The following is a 19,510-nucleotide window of genomic DNA, read 5'->3' on the forward strand; positions in this document are numbered from 1 at the left end:
CAGTCATGAGGCGTGGGCAATCTTGTTGTTTGGCGAGCGGAGCGGAGAGCTTCTGGATCTGCTATCGGGACCATACAATGACAAACATTGATCAATTCGACGCGCAACTGACTCAGAAGCAGGCGTGCGAATAAAGCAGCGTTGCCATGAATATCTCGTCGCTCAAGGCTGCCAACTGTCAGAACAGGATTGTGTCTGAACATGAATCAAGCTCGTGACTTGTGTACCATTTGCGATGAAAGCATCCTCGAATGTGAGTCGACAGCTTTTCATGTGTGCACTTGTTCTTTAATTACCCCACGGAGATACGACTGAAACAAGCCCAAGGCCGACTCCCGTTGGTCTCAACACCTCGGTCGGTCGGAGCAACTGCTGATCGCCGGTCGCCGTGCATTGCCGAGTCGGGGCTCAGATCATTGCGTGGCTGCCAGCCATGGTCTCACATTGATGCCACCTGGGCTGTTACAGTACATACAGTATCGTGCCGTCAGCATGACGAATCATTGAACGCCAGTTGCCAAGTCTAGGGTGGCTTTCACCTTCTCGTTCTCCTCCCTCATGCTTACTGCGCTGTGGGGAGAGCCAAAAGGCGCGATTTGAGTGTGTTGAATGTCTTTGTCGTAGATGGATTGATGCCGAGCACCTTTCACAAAAAGAAAGGTGACAGCTCATAGTGGAGGCATTCAATCTTTTTCTTTCTTTTCTTTTCTGTGCATCGGGGTCTTACAGCCGGAATCGGGCCTATCAGTCAGATCGGGGCGGGGGGGGGGGGGGTGGAGAACAACAAAGGGACCCTGAATTCTCACGCTTGCGAAACATTCTTCTTTTGTTCTTGTCGGCACAATCCGACCAAGTGACTTGGCAGAGCATTCGGCGTTCCTCTTAAGGCTTGCCTAGAGAGACCCAAAGCCATTGTGACTGTCGAGATGCTCAGAGCCGGCCGATAGATATAAGTTACTGCGCCTTCTCTTTTGCTCATCTTCCTCAGACACCTCATCCTTTCGCTCGACTCTCTCCAGCATCTCTCTCTCGACACGGCAAGCATGCCAGCAATCAGAGCTCCAGCGTGGCCTTCCTCGCTCGATAACGTCTCCACACAGACTTCCGACGACCAGCTCGAAACCGAAGAAGCCATCAATGCTCTCTTCTCACTGCTGAGACCTTCTCGTTATGACTTTTCCAAGGACGCTTCCTCTACCACGCCAGACTCAGCCATCGCCAACCCATGGCTATCTGCAGCAGAGCAGGATCAGAAGCGCGAACAAGCAGCTGCTGACAAGAAGCCCACACCAAAGCCATCCCTTTTGCTGGACCGACAAGCACACATCAACTTCCTGACCAAGCTCCTCGAACCCCTTCCTGGCGCCTACACCGCCTTCGACACCAACCGATCATGGCTGCTCTACTGGATCCTGCACTCGTATGACCTTCTCTCGGTCTCTCTCGATTCCAAGGGGCGGGCGAGAGCAATTGCTACCCTTCTTTCTTTCCAGAACACAGCAACAGGCGGATTCGGAGGTGGACCCGACCAGATAGCGCATCTCATGGCCACATATGCCGCCGTATCAGCGCTAGCTATCGTTGGTGGACCCGGTCCCGCCCCGACACCAGAAGACGTGGCCGCGGGCAAGTCAGTTGAGGTGGGCAAGGGAGGATGGGACGCAATTGACCGAAAGAAGATGTACGAGTGGATTATGAACCTCAAGCAACCTGACGGAAGCTTCTTGGTCCATGTTAACGGCGAGGTGGACGTAAGAGCTGGCTACTGTGTCGTCTGTATCGCAACGATGCTAGCTATCTCAACACAAGAGCTTCTTAGTGGAACGTCAAGCTTCATCGCTAGCTGTCAGACGTACGAGGGCGGAATCGCAGCTGCTAGTCAACCGACCTATCAGCAAGACACAAATACCGGCGACGTCTCTTTGATCTCACAAGAGGTTCCCCGACCACCGCTTGGAGAAGCACACGGTGGCTACACTTACTGTGCTGCTGCAAGCTATCTCGCTCTTTCTTTGCTTGAGCCATCTGCAGCCACAACTTCGGCATCGCCGCCGAGCACTTGGCTCAACAGAGACGCACTGATCCGATGGGCAACTGCTCAACAAGGCATTCCATTTGAAGGTTGCGGTTTCCGCGGACGCACTAATAAGCTCGTCGATGGCTGCTATGGCTGGTTCTCCGGTGGTGGTCTCTTCACTGTGCTTTCTGCCATGATCGAGGCTGAATTGATTGGTGATAAGCTTCACTCTTCCACTGCTCCTTCACCGGCGAGCGGCGCAGAGGATTGGAATGGGATGCTCACTGTCCCTCCCATACCTCCGATGTATGCCCCTGCAAGTAACCAAGATGAATCATCATCATGGAAGACTGAATCAACTATCAAAAGCGACGACGGAGCAGACGACGGAGCAGACGACCTTTCACCGCTCACACTCTTCGACCGTGTCGGATTGCAAGAATACATCCTTGTCGCAGCACAGCGTAGCGCAGCTGAAGGCGGAGGACTGCGTGATAAACCGGGCAAACGACCAGATGCATACCACACTTGCTACAACCTCGCTGGTCTTGCTCTCTCGCAGCATTCAGTGAGACTTAGCACCGAGACAGCCAAGTTCTTGCATCAGAACTTCAAAGGCGAAGACGACTGGGCGAGAATGACATACTCCACCATGCTGGCGTGGACTTTATCAGCGAGGGATGAGGTTGTGGTGGAGGCGAAGGAGGCAGCTGAAGGCAAGAGCAACAAGCTCAACCCTGCTCATCCAGTGTTCAACATTACTTTTCCCAAGGCAAAGGGTATCATGGACTGGGCCTACGGTCAGTAAGCTTTCAGGGTAGATCTGTCACGATGATCGCAATGCGAAAAACTCAATATGTCGCAGTGATCTATCGTCCGATTGCGAGCTGTCGACCTTTACGATCTCTTGACCGTCTTTGTGTGACATGATTCTATTCACACAAACCATTTGTGAAGCCAAATGTTTCAAAGTCATGGGTTAGGATTGGAGGCAAGCAAATCGTTCTCAAACCCGGAATGGAGGGAAGCAATTCAAAGTCATGTGATACTTTAAAGTCATGTGATATTTCATCAGCGTCTCCGCTCCAATGCGGCGCTCATCTAAACAGAAACGACCTCAACTCCACGCTGCGAGTGTACAGCAAGAACTTTAGCTCCGTACTCAAACGGATCCCTATCGTAAACCACAAACTCCTCTTCTCCCTCTTCCTCCTTCTCCCCATCTCTCTTGATCTGAAGTACATCATCAATCCCACTCGAGACCAACTCCACGATCTGGTGCTTACCCACCAGTCCATTCGTCTCCAACGCAGCCCTAGTGGCGTCCCAGAGCAAGTTCGCTGCCATCCACCCTTCTTCGATCTTCAGACCCACCTTCACGCCAGCCTTGAGCAGGCTAGAAAGCGTCGTCTCACGCGTAAGAGGAGGACCGCTCAAACCCCGCAGCTCGTCGAAAGTTCGAGGCCAAGTTTGAGGAATCAGAAGAACTCCAACGTTACGTTTGGCGAGTTCGTCAGCGACGAGATGGCCTTCGGCAGCGCCAGAGATAGCGAGCTTGACCGAGGGGAAAGAGTCGACAAGACGGAGAACCTGGGTGATGTGGTCTGCTCGCAGAGCGGTGACGACGAGAGCAAGTTCTCCCGCAGCTACTCTACGCCAGACATCAATGGTTCCAGCAGTGGTCTTGGCGTCGGCATCCTTACCAGTAGTGAGCAACTTTCGAAGCAGCCCAATTTGTTCCGAGATCGAAGGTCCGCCACCGCCATTATGAGTCAAAGTGACGTGAGCAGCCACTTCTTCCACCTCGACAGCGCCAGTATCAAGAACGTTCTTGGCACCTGTGTCGAACTTGACCGAAACACCAGAGAAGAATGTATCACCCTGAGGGAAGACGATTGCTTTTGTGACACCTGATGCGCGCGCCCGGACAAGATCGTGACCTCCCCACTGCAAGCCATCGACAGCACGTGCGGTGGGCCAAGCCCGGAGGTACTTTGAGGTTTGAGCAATGGCGTTGCCCGAGCCGACCGGGTCGAGCGTGTATCCGTCCGAGGCTTCAGCTTCGGATACCATGTCGGTAAGACCGAGGTTCGAGCCGTAAGAGGTGATTCCAGGCAGGACGACACCTCCTTGCGCGTCGACGACGTGAACAGCACCTGAAGAGGGGCAGGAAGAGGCATCGCAAGCCTCTCCACTGCAGAGAACCTTGCCGCCGGAGACAACAATGCGGCCGCCAGTAGTAGGGTCAAAGGAAGTGGACGAGATGCGGGTCTTGCCGTTGCTTGCGCGGACAAAGTGCTGGCTGACATTGGTGAAGACGGTGCAGTTGGGTGTTGGTGTCTTAGCACTCGGGAACGCAAGCTTTTCGAAGCGGATGATCTCGTCATAAGACTTCTTCACAGCGTCAATCTCGACACTGAAGTTGCCTGTCTTTGGTGCAGCAGGAGCAGTGACCCACTTCTTGCTCTCCGCAGAAGCATCGCCCTGGTGAGGCAAGGTGGGAGCGGGAACAGGAGCATGCGCACCAAGCTGGGGCACACCGTCAATCACAACTTCGACAGGCGTAGCACCAATCCTGAGCGGGTGCGTGTTCCACACAACCAGATCGGCATCCCACCCCTTCTTGATGTATCCCAGACGATGGTCCAGACCCAATCTCTCGGCTGGAGCTGAGATGACACTGCGGAGAGCGTCTGTCTCTCCCAAACCAAAGTGGTGGGCCTGAGCTGCCTGGTTGAGAATACGCCTCGAGTCCGTTACAGGGTGGTCACTCTTGTAGATCGGAGTAATGTTGTGGGAAGCGAGAATGGGACCAGCGAAGGGAGTGCCAAAGTAGGCTTCAAGCTTGTAGTTGGCGTTGGTGCTGAAGATGGCGATGGCAGGAGTGACGTTGCCGTATGTCTGCTTGAGTAGGTCAGGTACAAGATAGGATTCGTGAGCGTGGTGGAAGGCTGCAACGGGGAACTGGAATTCGTTTGAGTGACGAACAAAAGTTTCAAAGTCGACTTGGGTGTAGCAGTGCGTGTTGAGTTTGACCTTGCCCCGCAGAAGGGCGACGAGGGCTTCCAGCTCAAGGTCGTCTGGGAACTCGGCGTCGGCTAGAGTGGAAGGAGCAGCAGAAGCGCCATGAAGAGAAGAGAAAGACTTGGCAGAGTCACAGAAGGCGTCCTGCTTGTTCTTGAGGTCACGAGCAGCGCTGAAGGTACGACGGAAATCCCAAGCCTCGTCAAAGCGAGTGATCTTGTAGACACGACGAGCGTTCTCACCACAAGCCATCTTCATGTACCTCCAGCTCGAGCTGCTGTCATTTCGCTGAAGTCCGGTCTCGATACCGTGATGGTCAGCAAAGTGCTTATCGGCACCCTTTCCTTGACCGAGCTTGACAAGCGAAGTTGGTGGTTCAATGAGTCGGTCTTGAGGCGAGTGCGACAAGGGCTGGCGGTACTTGATGGGGAATGCTTGACCGCCCATCGAGTTGGCGGAACCAGGAAGAACAAGACCGGTGGTGATACCGCCAGCGAGTGACTTGCGGAATGAGACATCATGTTGGTTCATGCCGTCGATGGTTCGGAGGTACGGGTTGATATTCTTGCCAATACTGTTGGTGTCTTCCTGGCCAGGCAAGGAGGGGACCGCTCCGACGGCGAGATGGACATGCATGTCGACGAGACCTGGAGTCACCCAACGGCCTGCAGCGTCGATCACCTTGAACTTGTCTGCCCCGCCAGCGTGCGAGAGGAACTTGTTGTCCTTGGTGTGGGCGACGCTCTTGATGATACCTTGCGAGAGCAGGACGTCGCGTTCGTGCAGCACCTCGTTGCCGCCATCCTTACCAGTCCAGAGAGTTGCATTGTGAATGACAACATCCTGAAGACCAGCTTCAGCTCGTTCAGAGCGGGTCCTCTTGTGGAATTCGGCAGGAGGGCCAGCTGGAGCTTTGATGGCGTCGCACTTGGCCAACGATGCCGCAAAGATATTCTGGATATGCGGATGCGCGGAAGGCTGGTAAACATGGTGTTGCGTGCCGCTCAAGGCGGTGAGCGCGCCAAGGTAGTACACGAGCGTGACGAGTCCAATCAGAGATAGAAAGGAGGATCGCAAGCTGAGAGGCGTGCGAGGCTTACGAGCAGCAGCAGGAGCTGGAGGGGCGGCTGTCGATGAGTAACTGGGCAGCATAGTGTCGAGCTGCGACTTGCCGTCGTCGACGAACGACATCTTGACCGATGGGGTGTCGGCTTCTTGTTTCGATGCTCTGTGCGATACGACACAAGAGCAAGTCAGAATAACGAGGTAATGGAGGTGGCGAGTATGGGAGCGAGTGTGCTTGGTATGAAGCTGTAGATGCTTGGGCACGGTCCCATGCTTGAGGGTTGCGGTTCACGACATCTGTAGGGCTCCTCACGCACTTCTTACCACACACTTTGCCCAGGATAGCCGCCGTCTGTATAAGCGTGCGAATCGTTTCTCAAGTCTGAGTGATTAACACATCGAGCATGTAGAACAGCCGAATGCAATTCAGGCTGTAAGCATTCGAGTGTCGAGGTTCGGCAATGCAATTGGCTACTCGAAGGCGGAGCTGTTCGTTCCGAAGCGCTTCTCCGTTTGTGTGGTAGGTGCTTTCTCGCATGAATTCTGATCGACAGGACCCTTAACCCTAGTGGAAGGTCAACAACAACACAACGTTGCTATCAGCTAACTAAGTATGACATGCCATCAAGGTTCAGAAGGAACTCCGTTGTGGTTCAAGACTCTAACTGAGACTCAGGTGTGTTGGCTGGCAGATGACGCAAACTTTGGGGTCCATCAACGGTGACTTATCGCCCTTTTTATTGTCCTTGACAACGCGTGAAAATTGTTGAAAAAGGAGGCTGAGAAATTGAGGATAAAAAAGGAATGTTAAATTGCCTACCTCGAGTGAGTTGCTTGCGAGCTTCCAGCCGTGGCCACTGTCGGCAATCGGGAATCGGGTAACCAAATCGAAACATAGTGAGCAGTAAAACCACTAACACCAGCTAGTCCCTTAGCTGGTGTCCAATGCTCCAGAACGAGTCCATCCAACAGATATCACAGGTCGAGGTCGGCGTTCAATGTGAGCTGGCCTCTCGCCTGTCTTTGCTTGATGTTTTGACTGATATGATTTGCCTGTGTACGTCTGGAGCTGATCAGCACGAACGAAAGCAGCAGTCATTGGATCGAACTCCTTCCGCTCAATGACCGAGTGACGGCGAGACCAAGTCTGTTTCGTTGCAGAACAATGTTTCGACGATGTCCCTCTCGTCAAGGAGCAACGCAAAAGAAGGGGACCAGCGTTCATGCTGGCGGGCCAAACCCGCTGATCTCTTCGATTTTCATCAGGAGTCTCATGCAGTCATCAGAAGTGGCACAGTCATCGTCTCGTCTTGTCTGTCGAGGTAACCGAGCGTTCATGGGTATGTAAAAGTACAAAGTCAAAGGATAGTGGATGCTAGGAGCGATCGCTCTAAGGATGCTTCTCGGCAACAGCTGTAGCCGAAACCTGGTTGCCAACTGCAGCAATCTCTTCTGCTCGACCCGGCACGGTCACCTCCTGAAGCGGATCAGTGTGTTCCTTGACACGCAGCGCAATGACAGGAATAGCAAACAGCATGCCAGCGGCACAAAGACCCCAGGTGACGGCGAGGTTGGTCATGTAAGAGTGCTTGTCGTTGTCCATAGCAAAGGCACCGGCTGCACCGGCTGACTGGATCGATTTGTAGAAGCCAGCCAAATATCCGAGCTTGGAAAGGTCGTTGGAGCAAGCACCGATGAGCCAATAAGCAAGATTCTGCCAAACAGCATCAAGGATACCGGAGAAGATGTAGAGGAAGCAGTATCCGACAAACTTGTTTCCGTCGGCCAAGTCGATACGCTGGGTCTCGGCTGCGACAGACTCTCGGGTATAGGTCTTCTGTACGTCGTAAGAACCTCCCCAGACGGCCCACATGATAACAAAGACAATGGACCAACCAAGCCATGCGCGAGACTTGCGCGACATACGCTTGTTGTCAAGGACCTGACCAATGGCAAGGCTGCCAACCATCTGACTGAGCCAATAGAGCAAATTGTTGAGCGCGCGAGTGCGAAGAGTGAAGAGAGCACCGTTGTAGTCGTTGAACTGCCAGGTGTAGAACCAGTTGGAAGCAAGGAACATGGGGAAGAGCAGCACCACCCACGGGTCGGATTTGAGCAGAACAAAGAGACCTTGAAGTTCCTTGGCCCAGGTGGTCTGCGCAGGGACAAGCACACGAGTACCATCGTCGCGGACCATCTTGGCCGGGTCCATGAGCAGAGCCGAGGCAAAGGCACCGAGACCGGTGAGCACGATGAAAGCTGCATAAGTGCCATTCGAGACGGTATTGGCAGAAGAGTTGTAAGTGAGAGCAAGCTGGATGGCTGAGCCAAGTACGGCACCCATATTGAAGATGACCCAGAAGACGCTGATGAAACGACCCTTCTGGTCTTCAGTTGGGTAGGCGAGCATGAGAGCGCCTTGTGCTGTCCAAAGAAGCGAGGCGCAGACACCGAGAATGGCACCGGCAGCAATGACAAAGCCTTGGTTTTGATTGATGTTGTACGAGAGGAAGGATCCGATGTAGAGACAGTAGCCGAGTGCGCCGATTCCGAGGGTTAGACGTGATCCGAGCTTGTTGTGAATGGTACCAGCAAAGAAGGAGACGGCAGCGAAAGTCGAATAAAGGGCAATGGCGGCCTTGTTAGAAGCATTCGAGTTGACCTGGCCACCACCACCGATCCCGCTTATGGCGTTGAACATGCCTGGGCAGAGGAAGCAGACCATTCCAACGAGAGCGACTTGGATGAGAGGCATGGCATAGAAGCGCTTGACCGGGTTCGATGGACGTTGGACCGGAAGAACGTCTGCCAAGGTAGTTGGGTGCACATGTGAGCAGTCCTGGCCATGCTTTGGGTCGAAAGAGCTGCTCGAAGCAGCATCAAAGTGTTTCTCGTCCGTCATAGGGTTTGAGAGGGGGAGGTCAAGAGGAGGGAGTCGGAGTGTTGCGGGCAAGTTGTAGGATAGAAACTTTTCCGAGTGGGCTGGATGGAGCTAGTTTGCTCGATGCTAAGCCTGTGCTCGTCAATGAAGTTGTGCCGGAATATAGGCGAGGTCGGAGGGACTGGATGAGAGAATAGGGAGGTAGAGACAAGGTCGAGTTGCGGGGGTGCAGGCGCTAAAGTGTGGAGCAGTGCGACACTAGTGATGTGGCTTGTATCGGTGGAGCGGGTGGTGTAGGGAAGAGATGAACAAGGGATGAAAGTAATGAAGCGACTTTGCAAGGCGCAATGAGAGGTCGAGGATTATGGAAGTGTCGAAAGCTATCAGCGAGGTCGGGAGGTAGGCGGTAACAGAGAGGATGATAAACAGGGAGGTTGCGTGGAAAGATAGAGGTCCGTCTTGATCGGCGGTCGACCACAGAGAAGAGAGTGTGAAGCGGGCAGGAAGCAAGCTTGGTCAGCAAACGGGCTCACAGCCGAGCTTCCGAGGATACAGTTAGGCGGAGGCGATGACCAACTCACGAGACAGCGTCGAGAATTGGCAGCGGACAGCAGATGATAAACATCTCACCTCGCACACCGACCGAAACGCATAGAACCGCAGACAAGCTGCAGCACAACAACAGCACAGCAACACATTTCTAGCGTGCCTTGAGTCCAGCGGAGAAGAGAGCTTAGCAACTGTGAAGATCGACTTTGTTGCTCTGCGCGAACTCGGCTATTGAATAAGGCCATTTTCTATAGGGCTATTTTCTATACGGCTATTTTCTATACGGCTATCATATCGGCTTCACAAGGCGTGAGAGCAAAACGCCGCAGCAACTTGCTCCCACTTGTGGCTCGCCTGTTTGATCAAACTTGTCACTGTTGTTTGAGCTCTCTCTCTTGCTCAATCTCACACCCAAAAGCTCATTCATCTTAATGGAACAACAACCGCGACCGGGATTTTCCTTGGATTCACCACAAAGCCATGTCAAGACCAAGTGAACTCAACATGAAAAATAAAATCAAAATAGTCTCCTGACCCTCTTCAGGCATGATTTCCCCTTTCCGACCAACTCGGCCCTCGTCTTAGAGTTAGCACATCAGCAAGTGCCACTTGTCCATTTTGTCTCTCCAGGCCTCCCTTGCATCTTGAAACAACTCACGCCGGCGACAATTGTCTGAATGGCCATTCCGTCAAGGAGCGCAAAAGTTGATGGAAGGGCGCGTTGCAAGAGTGTGTTGGCGACAAGGCAGATAGGGCGAGCGGGATCAAGTGAGCGATCGCCGCTCGGTTTGACGCACGAGACATTTAAACTAAGACAAATCATTTTGCGTAATGGTCCCGACTTTTGTTACTTCAGGGGGTTTAGCTCAGTTGGTAGAGCGTTCGCTTAGCATCATGTCTAATCTGCGAAAGGTCGCGTGTTCGACTCATGCAGTCTCCACTCTCCTTTTTGCCCATCGGATGTTTATCCTTCCCTTTTTTTGGGTGTGGAGGGGTCCAAGCGCGGAACTCGGAAAAGTGTGTGCCATTTGATTATTTGTGTTGTTCTTTAACCTCGGGACACTTCTTCCATCTTAACTCCCTCCCTCATCACAGCTTCACTTCTTTCCGGCCAACCATAACCAGACACGAGAAGCCAAAGAGCTGTTGAGCAGCAGCAATGGCGTCAACGAGCGAAGAAGAGCGACTGAAAGCAGAGATTGCAAAGCTTTCGGGTGCTATCCAGACACACAAGGAGCATCAACACCAACAACCACATCGACCACCCTACAACGCAAGCTTCGCACCACGAGGTCGCGGCTACTACTCCGGCGCAGGAACATCTTCGTATAGAGGAGCATATAACGGTGCTAGGGGTGGCTACCATGCATCTGCATCTGCACCAGCTGGCAGAGGTAGAGGTCGAGGTACGACTATCATTCCTCCACGAAACCGCACTTTAGTCCTCAACGATCTGAAAGCAAAAGCAGTGAGTGACGCTGCCAGCGGGTCAGCAACATCAGGAGACGCTGCTGGCGATGCTTCGAAGACAGACGGGACAAACACATCAACCTCGGCCCCTACAGATGGCTGGGTCAAACGCAAGACAACCCACAACATGAGCCTGGTCAGCGCTTCCACCTTCCAACGCACCGAACCTGCTCGACTTGCCGCCCTCGAAGCAACACGGAAAGCAAAAGCGGAAGCCAAAATCACATCTTCCTCCTCGACACACGGCAAGAAAGCAGCTCATGGTAAACCCACCAAACCCTCCTCCTCCGTCCGTCGAGGTGACAACATGGGGGAAGTCGTCATTGATGGTGTCGTTTTCGAGTTTGACCCTTCTGGAACTAAGCTAGTCAAGAAAGCCCAACAGCCATCTTCCTCCTCCGATATCGCACACGGCAGCACACCATCCACAAGCACCACCTCCAATCCTTCTTCGTCCGCCGTAGTACCGCTTAAAACGAGCATCAACGGCCAAGACTACATCCGCACCAAACGCGGCAATCTCATCTCCGCCGACCTCCTCGCCAAACGTCGCGCACAACGAGAAGCTCAAGCCAAGATGGGTCGACTCGATAGAATGGTCGGTCAAATATCCGCCATTCAAGCCACCCGCAATTCTTCCTCCCGCACCAAACCCTCTCGTACACTCGATGCAAAGAAAGCCCGCACACTATGCACGTTCTTCAATAAGACCGGGCAGTGCAAACGCGGTCTTTCCTGTCCGTACTTGCACGACTCAAGCAAGATTGCTCTCTGTCCGAAAGTGTTGCATCCCTCGGGGTGTACGTTGCTGAAGGGGACATGTCCGTTATCACACACGCCGAGGGCGGAGAGAGTGCCGCATTGTGTGCATTACTTGCGGGCGGGAAAGTGTAGGAATGGAAAACAGTGTTTCTATACGCATTCGGATAAGTTGAAGGATGGGACGGGGACGAAGATTTGTAGGAATTTCAGTGATTATGGTTGGTGTGAGAGGGGAAAGGATTGTGAGGAGAGACATACATATGAGTGTCCAGATTTTGTGGAGAAGGGCAAGTGTGAGAGGAAGGGGTGTAAGTTGGTTCATGTTATCAGGGCTAGCGCTAGCCGTGAGGAAACGGGAGATGGGAAGGACGAGGACAGACAAGGGGCGGGGCAGCAAGGCAACGCAGATCTATTCATGCGTGATGACGCTGCGGCAGCTGAGGAGTCCGAGAATGAACAAGAGCAGAGGGCAGCAGGGAAGCGGAAGCGACCTCTGATGCAGAGTGAACTGGATGACGATCAGCAGGTCTTACCTGACGACGCAGACGCTGGCGACGAGGAGGACGACCAAGATGGGCAGGTCAACTTTGCTGATACGGGCGACAGTCGCAAAACAAAGAGAAGGAAGGCGAAGGCATTTACTCAGCAGAAGGACTTTATCTCTTTCGATGACGAGGAGGAAGAGGAGGACGAGCAAGATGGTGAGAGCGAAGAGGAAGAGGCCTTAGACGATGATGCGGAAAATGACGATGAGCAGCTTGAAGTTGGAAGTGTTCACAGTGAAGATTTTGAACTGAGCGATGTGGAAGGCGAACACGAAGAGGAAGCGCACGCCTTAGAGTATGATGAGTCGGAGGACGAGGATCAGGAAGAGGAAGACCAAGGAGAGGAGGAAGCTACGGCAACAAACGCGCATCGGTATCAAGACGCTGATGAAGACGACGACGATGACCTCGTGGATCGGGACCTCTGACCTTGGCCTGAATGTGGTCGCCTTTGTACTTTTACCATCACTTCTTCATGCAATGTCACAATCCAGGTCTTGCTCATCGACTTGGAGTCAAGGTCCGTTCCATAACGGAGCACAGTCAGTGAAATGACTGAAGAGTCCGCTTAGCCACGGAACGCAGTCCATCATTCGCTCCGCTTCAACGCGGATCTGCACAAGCTGAGAAAGTGTGACTCTGTGTGCTTGGGTATGCGTGTGCTGGAATTGCGATGCGAGACCAAGAAGTGAAACAACGAAAACTTTGAACAAAGACCATGCGTGATGTTGAAAAGGTATGGAAGACTTCCCCCACACGGCTGCTTCAAATATCGTCAGAAACAACGCTCTCCTCCTCACTGATCTTCTTGGCCTTTGTCTCACTCTTCTTCAGCTTCTTGCCCCCTTTCCCACCTTTCCCCTTCTTATGCTGCAGCCCCAATCCAGCAGTCAACGCCTGCACCTTCACCTCATCCGAGTACCCTGCCCATTTATCACCCAACTCCCAAAGCCAACCTTGGACCATTGTTTGATTGAGATTCGTCTTCGGGACCAGCCGGAAGTTGAGGATATCTGCGATGATCGAGTTCGGGATTGTAGAAAGAGAGTAGAGGGTGGAGAAGAGCGAGTGGAGATGAGGATGAGTTGTGGGGTCCACTGGGTTTTCACCTAGTTCTTTGGAAGGGATTAGGGAGTAGAGGGCTGTGGGAGGGGGTGTGTTGGTGATCATTGGAGCGATGAGAATGGGTAGCGTGGTTGAGGTTGGAGTGGATGGTGAGGAGGAAGAAGAGGTAGGGTCTGTGGGCTTGGCGGGAGGGTTTGTGGCTGCGATATCTCCCCATCCATCGATCACTTGGTCGTCCACATCAGCACGACTACCACCCGAAGCCCCCTTTGCAGCCCCATCGCCGCCATCCTCCTCAGGAGAATCATCGACATCACCCATCCGCCTCATCTGCGCCGCACTAATCACAAGTTCCTTCACATCCCTCCTCGCCAATTCTGGAATATTCCACCCACCCGAAACAATCAACGGCGCAATCCACGGATTCAACCCCCAATCCCCTTGTCCTGGGACCCACGGATAAGGCCCTCTCTTATCCCAATACAACAGCTTCTCCGTCGGCCTCAAAGTCCCATCCCAATTCTCCGCCTCTTTCCACATTCTTTCCAACACTTCCCTACCCCCACCCTTCTCATCCCTCCATAGAGCCGCCAAGGCTGGGTGCGAATCAGGCTGAATCCTACCTCCACGTACAACCGATGGGTGGATAGACTCATTCGTTCGACCAGTCAGCGCCATGTTAGCCCACACGGTACGCTTCATCGTCTCCGCATCCCATTTACGCTGAAGAACTATACGAGGATGTTGATAGTTGATGGTGGGACGAGAACGATGTGGAAGTTGTTTTCCCCATTCTCTACGACGGTCGATGATGCTTGCTAAGAGACCCAAGTCAATGTTGAGTAGGGGTCGAAGGGTGGTGGATCCATCCGGAAGTGTGTGTGGATCGACGAGCTGAGAAATCATCCAGATCAAAGTAATATCTGATAGGCCGTGGTACCGATATCCTCCCCCACAATCAGTGTGTACACCCTGAAACCAGCACTGTTTCAAAACTTGTTTCGATCGCATATGCTGACCTTTCGCCGAAAACTTGGCTCCCCCTCTTGCGCCTCCTCGCGCACCATTAGCACTCTGCGGCAGAGCAGAAGGAGTATCCGCCACACTAGGCTGATACCACATGGTCGGAAGGAAATCCTTTCTATCCTCTTCCAAACTCAACGCATGAAATGCAAACTGAATGTTACTCCCCAACCCAGGATCATAGAAATCAAAGAAATCAATCATAGCATTATCCTGAAACATGCCTGGAAAGCCTAATGCCGAAACAGTATCCCACACCCCGACCACCTTAATCTGTGGAGGGACGACCATGTTCTTTCTTCTCCTTGCTGCGCATTCTTTCCTTCTCAGCTCCTCCAGGTTGGCTTTGGCTGCGGGGGAGAGTTTGGAGTTGCTGTGAAGGTTGAACAGGTACATGTTCGTGGCAACTTGTTCGGATTCTGCGGATGGGTATTTGAGAGTGGCGGAATAGAGTGTTTCCGCAGCGTCGACTTCAGAAGAGATATCGTCCGGATCTCGTCGCTGGTAAGCAGCCCAGATTTCGGAGAAGTGGGTCATTTCGACTTTGGACAGGACTCCACACCAGTTGATGAGCCCGGAAATGCATCGTGCTGTGTATGCTCCCCGGGAGAAACCAAAGAGGAAAAGCTCATCGCCAGGCTGGTAGTTGTCAACAATGAAAGAGTAGGCTTCCTCGATTTTCGATCCGAGCGAAAGGCCAGTTCCTTGGTCGACTAGGTTGCGAAGCTTGCCTGTACCTGTACCTATACCGGACTGGTAGAACACTACTTGAGGCATCACCCCGCCTCCGCGAGAAGGATCGGGTTGATCACCATCAAGAGCAGCATTTTCCCCAAGTTTAGGAGACCGAGGAGGTGAGGTGGGAGCAAGGCCACTAGATTGGGCAATGACTTTAGCTAGGAGAGCGACGTTGGTGAAGAAGTCTCCTGTTTCTGCTGCAGGGTCGTTGGAGTTGGAGTTGGACTTGCGTTTCTTCTTGTCTCCTTCATCGCCGCGTTCGTTCGGAGTGGATGAGGCGGTGGCGTCGCTGTGGGGGTCGGAGTGATGAAAGGTGTGGAAGCCAGGTTTGGTGGCGGTATTGATGGATGTTTTGACCCAGTTGCGTTGCTGAGCAGTGCCGTCGCAGAGGACGATGATGCGGATGGGTGCGCGGGGGATACGTGGTTGAAGGGGTGGTGGGAGTGTGACTGCTGGTGTCGATGATGTCGAGTCAAGGGCTACCATTGTGGTCGATGTCCGCTAACTAATGGTGGCTGCGGGTAAGGGGCCGTGTGGTACTCGTCAAGCAGGTGCGGTGTCGAGGAGGCTATGTTCTCCACAGAGCAGGCTAGGCAACGTAGTGGCACGATGGTGCCCCGGTAATATAGGCTTAAGGAGGGGCGGACGCTACAAAGAGATCGATGATGGAGGTAAGTTACCAAGAAGACACCATGGAGCGGACCACTAGCTTGACTGCGGGAAGCGGGGATCCAAATGCCGGACCAGCAAAGAATGCTGAGCAACGGGGAGCGAGAAGACCACATGCTCACACTGATCCACCCAACCGCAGCTGCATGAGAGGAGAGCAGTTGAAACAGCTTGAACAGGGTCCGTCTCTGAATGGTACGACCCTGAAGAACGCTGCGCTTTCTTGCCTCTTTTGAACATCGCGGGAGGTCACACTTGCACGAGAGGAGTGGAAGTGATGCCGGATAAAACTCGCTCGCCCCTACACAAGGGACAGCCCGGCAACGGGGAGGCGCTCGCTTACTTTAATATTTGCTTCCCGTCCCCTCTTCTTGGTTAGCTCGATCGTGACCAACACTTGTCTCGATCAAAGCTCAGCTGGCTTGCCCCTATACCTTAACTACAACTCAGCTTGTCAGCAAGATGGCTTCAACACAGTAGCAGGAAAGACTAAGCTAGAAGGATAGTTTGCACCGGAGATGCAGATCAGCCAAGCCAAAAATTCTCGAGACCAACACTGAAATGGGTAGGAGAGCTGCAGGTCGATGCACAGAAATGCGCAATTTGACAGTCCGACCTCCTCTCTCCAACTTCTAGGCAACTCCTTCACAAGCCGATCGTGCTGAACTCCCTCGATGATGCCTTGCAACGGCACAAGCTGACCACATGCTACACTGCTTCTCAGAGCCAAAATCAAAAGCGTAAAAGCTAGAATCATCGCAAGGTTGACCTCGCCTCATTGAGTCGCTAGATTGGCACTACAAGGGATTGCTTTTGACTTTTTACATTGGGGACAGGGGTGGATTGAATTCTGTTAGGCTCGAGACTAAACTATGTGCTGAGTTGTGCTAGAAGGCTCATCCGGATACGCTACAACTAGGCCCAAAGGGATGAGGCGCCAGTGTGCTCGGCTTCACTTGCTGGCGGACCCATCAGCGGCTTTATCAGCCGCTTCGTCTGCGGCCTTGTTGCCAACCTCGACAGCTGCTTCGCCCGCAGTAGTTGCTCCTTCGACAATCAGTTCATCGAGACTCATCTCCTTCCCATTTCCTGTAGACAGCTGCGAATTGGACTTGCTCGCTTGAAGAACAGCCGCCGTATCTTCCTTGTCTGCCTCTTTGCCCTCCACAGGGTGGTTGTCGACGACTTCAGCTTTCTTGACCTTTTCGAGAACAGGGTCGGTATTGCTATCGGCGCTCGCGCTCTCGGCAGCGTCGGCAGAAGCGATCATGTTGCTTTCGAACCACTGAGACTCGTTGCCCGTCCCTTCACCTTCGTTCGCGGCTGGCTTCGGAGCTACTGGCTGAGCAGGCTTGTATACAGGCGGTTCAGCCTTATCGATGGAAAGAGACTTGGATGACTGGGTTGAGTCAACTTCCTTACTTTCGGCTGTGACACCGAGATTGGTCTTGACGTCTGCATTTGGCTGCTTCAGCTCGAGCGTGACATCAGCTGATGCAGCAGACGTGGTTGTAGTCTCTGCGAGATGTTCTACCTGACCAGCAGAATTGACATTCGAGTCGCCATTCTCGCTACTAGTGACCGGCTCCTGAGCTTGCTGTGTGGGAGAAGGTATCACTACTTCCACCGTCTGGCTTGTGAGAGCGACGTTTGTGATCGTGGCTTCCGGAGCCTGGGCAGCTGGTCCAACTTGCTCGCCGTTGGACGATGCTTGATGATGAGTGATAGTCGACTGCCGCTCATTGGGCTTCTCGACCTCAGTCGTTGTAGACTTACTGGTTTCTACGACCTCCTTTGGCTTGTTGACTGTCTCTGCCTCTTTCACCTTCCCATCTGCCGGCGGCATCCCGATATCATCATTTGCCTTAGAAAGGCTCGACTCAGCTTCCGTATCTGCAGCCGGGGCAGCAGCTGTGATCTCGGCTTCATCCCTGGGAACAGCACTGACTGTCTGCTCTTTAGCTTGCGACATCTCGGGTGAGGGGAGATCCGTCGCAGCTTCGGTGGCCAAGAGGTTGCTTATCGGAGCAGTAGAAGGCTCAATCTGAGTCTGAGACTCTTCCTCCATTGGCCAATGACCAGCAGCGATGGCCAGGGCAGCAGGTTCAACCGACTGCGAAACCTCCTCAGGCTTCACCTGCGGAGCAGTTGCAGAGGTGTCGAGCTTCTTGAGTTCCTCATGGGTGATGGCTTCCAGCGATGCCGAAGCCCCGGACGGCGCAGCGTCAGCAGCCTTTTTGGTCGGACGTGTAGGTAGCATAGGTTCATCCGGTGACTCTTGGGTCTCGGGTTCACTCTCTTCGACCATTACAGCCACTTGCTCATGAGTGGTGGAGTCGCCGTTGCGCGCCTTCTTCTGAGCAGGCTCTTCAGACTTGCCGACGATGTTGTCAGTCGACCCCGGTTCTAGCAGCCGTTTGACCATCGCCACCGCTACGGGCTCACCGGCCTTCTGCTTGGGAGTCTCTGAAGCAGCGACCGCGTCAGTCGACTTGGTAGACTCAGCCATCTTGAAAGAGCTACTGCCTTCCCCCTTGGCCACCGGGGGAGCGTACTTGTCAATCCACTGCTTGGTATCAGCTGGTGAAGTCAAGATTTTAGAGTTGTAAAGGCTTGCATGGACACCGAGCGGATGATCGTTACGAATGCCCAGGCGAGAGTAGAGGCTTGACTTGCAAAAGGCAGGCATCTTACCGCAAGCGCCGGCGACGACACGAAGGACATCGCGAGCAGCGGTCGAGTTCCAGACGGGTCGAAAGAAAATATCGATGCCGAGAGGGATGTCGCCGATAGGGCGAGATGAGTTGGGTGACCTAGCACTGCCCTTGCGGACAGGAGAGCCCTTCTTCTTGGAATCGACAAAGCTCTGCGAAGGCGGGAGAGTGCGAGCGCGCAAGGCGATGATGGAGCCATGCCTCCTCAACTCACCTGTAGCGAGACTGAAGGCGAGGGCACTAAAGGTCTCGTTGATGTTCTGAGGTCGAACGAGCAGTGTCCATCGGCCCTGACCCCAAAGAGGATCGTCGGCAGACATCAGGATGATCTGATCGTGGAAATTGTCTTGCACCTCGGTACGACATTGCTTCTTGCTCTTGATTAGAGACTTGCCGTTGGATCTAGTAGGGATCTCCTCGTCCTGCTGGATTGTGTCGAACTTGGCTGCAGCTTCTCGAGCCATGTTGGTGGCTTTGATGAAGGCTGGATTGATGTTGGCATTAGGAGTTAACTCTGCGAGCTCGTCGACAGACTTGAGGTGCAAGACCCAAATGGGAGGAGTGACAAGGCCATTGTTGAGAGCTGGAGGTGCTCCAAGACGACTAGGTGGATGACTGCCAAGCCAGTCGTTGAGCCCTTCATCGTGGTTCAGAATCCAGACCAAGGGCAGAGCGTTTTCGGTGGGAGTAGCCTCGGCCTGCATTGTTGAAGAGGACCTAACAGGGGAGCGCTGATGGTGGTGGGGTGACGGACGTTTCCGAAGCCACAACTGAACGAGCTTATATATCCACCGCCAACGCACTGCGGGGCTGCTCAGCAGGACAGCCAGAAGGCTCTCTTTCGGCTGAGCCATGCGCATGTCATCCGCACAAAGGCACATGCTTCCAAAATGGGTCTGAAGCTTAATCGCAGCAAGGATAGCAGTCATCGAGCGCAGAGTAAGATCCACAGCTTCCGCATCCGCATCAGCATTCCGCATCAGCATTC

At 53.5% G+C, this 19,510-nt stretch overlaps 6 protein-coding genes and 1 non-coding gene across 7 annotated transcripts; 3 read left to right on the forward strand and 4 right to left on the reverse strand.

The window, feature by feature from the left end:
• Positions 1-1,043: 1,043 nt before the first annotated feature.
• Positions 1,044-2,825, forward strand: UHO2_05779 (uncharacterized protein; the record flags this gene model as incomplete). The annotated part of the gene is made up of 1 exon (XM_041558678.1): positions 1,044-2,825. The coding sequence occupies one exon, from the start codon at positions 1,044-1,046 to the stop codon at positions 2,823-2,825; it is 1,782 nt and encodes a 593-aa protein (XP_041414612.1).
• Positions 2,826-3,118: 293 nt separating this feature from the next.
• Positions 3,119-6,232, reverse strand: UHO2_05780 (uncharacterized protein; the record flags this gene model as incomplete). The annotated part of the gene is made up of 1 exon (XM_041558679.1): positions 3,119-6,232. The coding sequence occupies one exon, from the start codon at positions 6,230-6,232 to the stop codon at positions 3,119-3,121; it is 3,114 nt and encodes a 1,037-aa protein (XP_041414613.1).
• A 1,264-nt stretch (positions 6,233-7,496) lies between these two features.
• Positions 7,497-9,008, reverse strand: UHO2_05781 (uncharacterized protein; the record flags this gene model as incomplete). The annotated part of the gene is made up of 1 exon (XM_041558680.1): positions 7,497-9,008. The coding sequence occupies one exon, from the start codon at positions 9,006-9,008 to the stop codon at positions 7,497-7,499; it is 1,512 nt and encodes a 503-aa protein (XP_041414614.1).
• Positions 9,009-10,391: 1,383 nt separating this feature from the next.
• Positions 10,392-10,476, forward strand: tRNA-Ala(AGC). Its single transcript has one exon. It is a non-coding gene; the product is annotated as a tRNA-Ala (tRNA).
• A 219-nt stretch (positions 10,477-10,695) lies between these two features.
• UHO2_05782 (uncharacterized protein) lies at positions 10,696-12,741 on the forward strand (the record flags this gene model as incomplete). The annotated part of the gene is made up of 1 exon (XM_041558681.1): positions 10,696-12,741. One exon carries the CDS (start codon positions 10,696-10,698, stop codon positions 12,739-12,741), a length of 2,046 nt encoding a protein of 681 aa, XP_041414615.1.
• Positions 12,742-13,078: 337 nt separating this feature from the next.
• UHO2_05783 (uncharacterized protein) lies at positions 13,079-15,625 on the reverse strand (the record flags this gene model as incomplete). The annotated part of the gene is made up of 1 exon (XM_041558682.1): positions 13,079-15,625. The coding sequence occupies one exon, from the start codon at positions 15,623-15,625 to the stop codon at positions 13,079-13,081; it is 2,547 nt and encodes an 848-aa protein (XP_041414616.1).
• Positions 15,626-16,760: 1,135 nt separating this feature from the next.
• Positions 16,761-19,226, reverse strand: UHO2_05784 (uncharacterized protein; the record flags this gene model as incomplete). Its single annotated transcript, XM_041558683.1, has 1 exon — positions 16,761-19,226. One exon carries the CDS (start codon positions 19,224-19,226, stop codon positions 16,761-16,763), a length of 2,466 nt encoding a protein of 821 aa, XP_041414617.1.
• Positions 19,227-19,510: the final 284 nt, after the last annotated feature.

Source organism: Ustilago hordei, assembly GCF_900519145.1.
Source record: "Ustilago hordei strain Uho2 genome assembly, contig: UHO2_contig_15, whole genome shotgun sequence".
NCBI lineage: Eukaryota > Fungi > Basidiomycota > Ustilaginomycetes > Ustilaginales > Ustilaginaceae > Ustilago > Ustilago hordei.